Source organism: Clytia hemisphaerica, unplaced genomic scaffold (assembly GCF_902728285.1).
Source record: "Clytia hemisphaerica strain Z4C2 unplaced genomic scaffold, Clytia hemisphaerica genome assembly, whole genome shotgun sequence".
In the NCBI taxonomy this organism is placed as follows: Eukaryota; Metazoa; Cnidaria; class Hydrozoa; order Leptothecata; family Clytiidae; genus Clytia; species Clytia hemisphaerica.
In genome coordinates this window covers 640,131-646,115 of record NW_027103694.1, presented here as the reverse complement: position 1 = coordinate 646,115, position 5,985 = coordinate 640,131, and the positions used below count along the sequence as shown (strand labels likewise).

General features: G+C 36.6%; 1 protein-coding gene across 1 annotated transcript in view; it reads right to left on the bottom strand.

The window, feature by feature from the left end:
• Positions 1 to 4,314, bottom strand: part of LOC136803898 (uncharacterized) — a gene marked incomplete in the record, with an annotated part of 12,337 nt that extends 8,023 nt beyond the window's left edge. The window contains 3 exon segments of the mRNA XM_067060624.1: positions 51 to 464; positions 2,101 to 2,337; positions 3,693 to 4,314. Of these exon segments, the coding sequence (XP_066916725.1) occupies positions 51 to 464; positions 2,101 to 2,337; positions 3,693 to 4,314 (1,273 nt within the window).
• Between the last annotated feature and the right edge of the window lie 1,671 nt (positions 4,315 to 5,985).

The following is a 5,985-nucleotide window of genomic DNA, read 5'->3' as shown; positions in this document are numbered from 1 at the left end:
CACCTCACTAAAACCGATGAAGTCAGGATCAGCTGTTCCCAGTATATTCGTCGTTCTCAAATCGCCATCAATATCATGCGTTACACACATTGAAACCAAATCCATCAGGATACTATTGGCTGCGTCTGAATCTGGGAAATTTGCATATTCTAGATTTTGAGTACTTAACTCACCATCGTAATACGCTTCTGTATACTGCAATGCACCATGGGAAACGTATTTTTTTGATGGAGAATTCACATCATCTTTCTTGTTCAACTGCATATGATGAAAATCCTCATCTGGATCAGTATGGATGTAACGCAAGCATGCCATTTTTTTTGCTTTGTCAGCATTTCGTGAGAACATGTCAGAATGTGTTAATTCTCCATCCCATTTATATTTGGCGCCTTCATTATCAGGACAAGCCGGGTCGTAAACATAGCAAACACCATCTACTTTTTGGCTCATCATGTCAACATAGCCTGTATGTTTGTAATAAAAAAAAGATCTCATAAAATTCCGTTCAATTTGCTTTGGATAACCGTCAATGGTTTTAATCAAATACAGTTGACGCTCTCTAATTCGATCTGCAAGGGGATCGGATTTTCATCGAATAAGGGAGAGTCGTTTATGAGGATTTCTTGCTGACAGGGATTTTAAATTTCATCGAATAAGGGAGCCTATCGAATAGTAGAGCGTCGAATTAGAGAGCGTCGAATTAGAGAGCGTCGACTGAATTCTCAAGTAACGAAACGGAGAAAATTATCACAGTGTGTAGGGGGTTGACATCAGGTTATAATTGAAGCTCCTACCTACCCTGAGTATCAGAGGTTAGGTTTTCAAAGAAAGTAGTAACCTCTGAAGACAAATATTAGAAATTTTATCGCGCATGTGTCAATCTAATCACTGTAGAAAAAATCAAAGATGAAGAGCAAATACTACCATATTAATGTCTAGCAGAGTGTATCAGTATGCAGTTTACTATTTACGAATTCCCCAGAAACCTCCAAGTGTTGTTGAAATGAGTTTATTTCGAAAGAAATCTTTTACGTGATCCCCAAATGTATAACAGTAATTACTAAACTTTTAATTATGGAAATGTCACTTTAATTGAATCAAGATAATAGACAGACTTTATGTTATGATTCTCTATCACTGACTCTTTTTACAAAGCATTGATGACTTTTTGTAAGTTGTGTTTTCAACGACGGGAATAAAAATATCGACTATGACGCTCATCCAAGATCTTGGATGGTCGTCATGGTTACTTTTGTCTTCGCTGATTGCGCGATGAATAGAATCTCGATTCGTCGGCACAGCGTAAATATATGATTTTGAGCTGTGCTTTTTACGGTAGCTCCTGCCCATTATAGATAAAAAAGAAACAAAAAAAAACATACCCGTCATCCCTTCAAACCTTTTCCAGAGCTGACACAAAGCGTTAATACAACGTGCTAATAACGTTATTTGGACGTTATGCACGATAACTGAACGTTGTTATTACGCTTTACAACAGTTTAGTAAGGAGTAGTTTCCCCAGCTGACACAAAACGTTGTTACAACGTACATGTAAAGTTATTTGAACATTACTCTTGTCTCCCGAATAGACGGGGGGGGGTCCGAATAAGCAGGGGGGTAGGAAAATTTTCTAAATTCTAATAAGCGGGGGGGGGGATGGAATAAGAGGGGGGTAATTTGAAGAAAGAATTTTTTCTAACTGGTATCAATTTCAACAACAAAAAAGAAACTTTAACAAATGAATACGTAAAATAAGAACCAATACTAACAAAAAGGAAAATTTTAACAAGTTTAAGGTCTATCTACACTGTAATAAAATATTGAATTATTCGAATTTAATTAATAAGAGCGGGGGGGATGGATTTTTTTTGTCTCTTAACAATTAACGGGGGGGGGGACGTCTATTCGGGAGACAAGAGTATGTACAATAAATGGACGTTGTTATTACGTTTCACAACAGTTTGGAGTATGGAGTAGTTTCCCCAGCTGGGACACAACGTTGTTACAACGTACATGTAACGTTATTTGAACATTATGAACGTTAAATAAACGTTGTTTTGACGTCTGGTACCAGCTGAGATGTTATACCCCATCACTTACCTTCAAATGAGATATATCTGTCATAATCTCTATCAAAACCATCAGGGTCACTAAACATATCCTTGTCAATAGTAATTTCAACGTGAAATTTTAATGTATCAGTATCGTAACCGACCGGTGATCCAAAAAACTCTTCATTGTTCATACCGGGGTATTGAATACCAGCCTCCACTATGTCGTCATTTGAAACTTCGTCTTTATGGATTGCAATGCACATAGTACCAAAATCGATGAATTCTAAACATTAAGATGGTAAAAATACAGTCAATAGAATTTTTCTAAAACAGGTAAAATCGAGAAAAAAACACCGCGAAGGAGTGCAAACTCCAGCCTCGTTTGCAATTTTGTCCATGATAAACTTTTAAGACCCGGGTTTCCATAATCAGCATAAAATTTCCGTTCCAATGATGTATAACAATCCCATTCAATTTCTGGGTTAAGCAAAATTGCTTTTTCTCGATTCTGCTCCCAGACTATAAACACCTTTGTCTCACTGATCTGGCGGGAGCTTTTTGGTCACTAGGGGAGGGGTAGAATGAACGATCCAGCTAGCACAAAACGTCAAAAACAACGTCCACTTAACGTTCATAATATCCGTATACGTCTACCTAACGTTCATAATTTACGTATAATGTCCATATAATGTTAGATGGACGTCGACACAACGTTATTTTCCATCAGCTAGGGAGCTAAAAATTCCAAAGGAGGTGGGGTAGAATCTACCATGCTGGACTTCTTTTGTGTATATCTCAGAGAAGATTTTTTTAAACGACTTGAAACTTTCTGACTTTTAACAAAATCTTATTAAGAGTACTTGTGCAAATTCTTAGGGTCATAGGTCGTCCAGATCAGGTTTTATGACTTTATTGTGAAACATGACATAAAACCCAGCTAAAATAGCATAAAACTCCAAATTTTAAAGTGCTGTTAACTTCTGAACTATTTATTCAATCATTTTCAAATTTTGACACGTGATAGGCATTGACAGTGTGAATTTGAAAAATTAAAAAATAAATTTTGAAAATAATGATGTCATCATTTATGAGGTCATCAGATTTTGAAAATTTTACTTATCTTCAGCATAGATTTTAAGAAAAAATCTTCATGGAAAATGCAAAAACTGCAAATATGTTAAAAAGCAGCTTTTTATCTTTCAGAATCTTCAAACAGAATCTAAATATCTTCATTGGTTCGACTGTAATAGATATTTTTATTTTTGTAAACCATATATTTGGTCTTTTTTCCGACAGGTGGAAATTTTAAATTTTTTTTTTATACCTCTGTCTCCTTAAAAGATGTGTTCTGAAGCTTTCTTGGGTTACCTAGACAACAAGAACACGTTAAATGACCTTGACTGTACCCCTGTCTCGTCAGAACACATCATTATTTCTAGCTGATTATTTCGAAGATCTAATCAGAACAGATCAAAATTTCTAGCTAAAATATGCTCTTAGAACACATCGGAAAAAAAGGTCGTCTCGCCGGCTGCTTTATCTGTTTGCCATGGTTAGATTATCTAAAAAGCTTTTACTTTACGAGATAGTGAAAAATTGCTAATTTCAGGGCTGGTTGCTTATAAGAATAATATGTACCTTCATTTTTCGTTGATTTTTTCATCTTCTTCCTTCCATCTTTGTCTTCATCTTCATCCTTGGGGATCTCTTCTACACTCTTTTTCATAACATAATCATTTCGAACCATTTTTACTTCCAATTCCGTACTCGATATAATCTGCTTACAATTGAAATCTTTAGACTTTATCAAGATACATTTACCGGTAACACCCTTGTTTCGGATTGTAAATACACCATGGTACCAACGTCCACCATCATCACGTTTTGACCAAACTATCTTCTTGTTTTGATAAACTTCAGCATTTGATATGTGGTTTCCATCGATGAAGAGTTCACCTTGATGATACGACATGTGTTGTGGAACAGGTTTAAAATCATCATTGCTGTTTGATACAAACTTCATTTCGAATGATCGATCTCCAAGTAATGAAGTCATTTTCTTTTTCGGTTTCCCTCGATTCAGTTTTGTCTCCTTCAAACTCTTCATGATCACATCTGACATTCCATCACCAAAGATTTTCACTAAAGTTGGTCTCAACTTTAACATTTCATCTTTCCCTTCTTGATCAAGATTTGCCACACCTTGTTGAAGCCAAAGTGATTTGTGGGTAATTTTCACAAACGACATAACCGTTGGCATGGTAACTTTTGCTTCCACTTACAGTGTGAACACCGTATACTTTTTCTTTCGATGATGCAGATTGGTAATGGATCTTCTTAATTTCAACCCATTTATATTTAGGGTTTGACGACTCAGAAACAGCTCTCAACACAAAATCACCAACCTCTAACTGACCGCAATGTAGTGAAGGATTCTCGCCTTTTGACTGAACAGGGAACATTGATTTCCAACCATGTTGGGTCCAGAAGGGATGAACTCCAAGAAAGAATGGTTCCTCATCGTTGAAGCCGTACACACGGTATCTGGTATCATGCTTATGCTGAACTCTTTCAGTCGAGATGATCCCAACTTTGCCCTTTGCACAAGCAATTTTGTCACCAACAGTTAAAGACTCGATTGCTTTTGAAGAACCATCTTTCATCAAGACATCTGTGCCACCAATAAAACAACCCATTGGATTAACGATATCAACATTTTTAGGATCGTGGCCTGTAAAATGAGATATTGGAAGTTATTAACCCCTGCTGGCACACTAGGTCAAAACAACGCCCACACGTGACATCTTTTTTACGACTTAGCCATTTTAAGTCTATTCCAAAGAACAGTATATATCAAGATATTTTTGAGAGGGAGGACGCGGATTAGGCCCGGGAAAACCTTTTATGACTAAAATAGTGACGCCATAGGCAAAACTGCAAGGGAAAATAAGGGGTAGTAAATAGTTTATTTTCAAAAGTCAAAATAAACGAAAATGATTGGTACCATCTGAAAGAGCATGGAATTCTGAGCAAAAAAATGTATTACAACAACTCTCTGACTAAAACACACAAAGAAATACAGCCGCTTGAAGTTCAAAAACATACCGACGTGAGTTACGATCAAGACAAGATTTGACGTCGAATCACAGNAGAGATTTGACGTCAAATCACAGTAGAGCTGACACTTATTTGGTCTTAAAGTGGCTGTATTTCTTTGTGCGTTTAAGTCAGAGAGTTGTTGTAATACAATTTTTTGCTCAGAATTTCATGCTCTTTCAGATGGTATCAATCATTTTCGTTCATTTTGACTTTTGAAAATCAGCTATTTCTCTACCCCTTATTTCCCTTACAGTTTTGCCTATGGCGTCACTATTTTTGTCATAAAAAGTTTTCCCGGGCCTAATTCGCGTCCTCCCTCTCAAAGATATCTTGTAATATACTGTTCTTTGGAATAGACTAAAAATGGCTAGGTCGTAGAAAAGATGTCACGGAATCCCAGGCTTGGCCCCCTACTATAGATGACAAACCCATGAGTCAATAATAAAAAAAAGATGGAGATAAAGGTAAAGAGGGATTTTGAATGTTGAGAGATATCAAATTGTTGATCCAAACTTTTGATAATTTCTTATGACTTACTTACTATTATTGGACTACAATTACCGAAAGGATATTCTCAATTTTATGTCACAGGTGCTGAACGCTCTTGGTCACTCTTGAATACCCATCTACGGTCAGATTTTTGGTCCAGCGCACAGAATGGACATTCAAAAAGCAACTGATCGAAAAGATTTTGTCTTTGTCGGGGCCTGTGTGCTAAACCAGGCTAAACCAACCTCCGATCTAGAATTTTTGCCCGCCTACCCGCGCGATGTTTTGTTTGACCTATGTTTTGGATTGAATTGGTAGTAGAGTAAAATTTCCCGGTTAGATT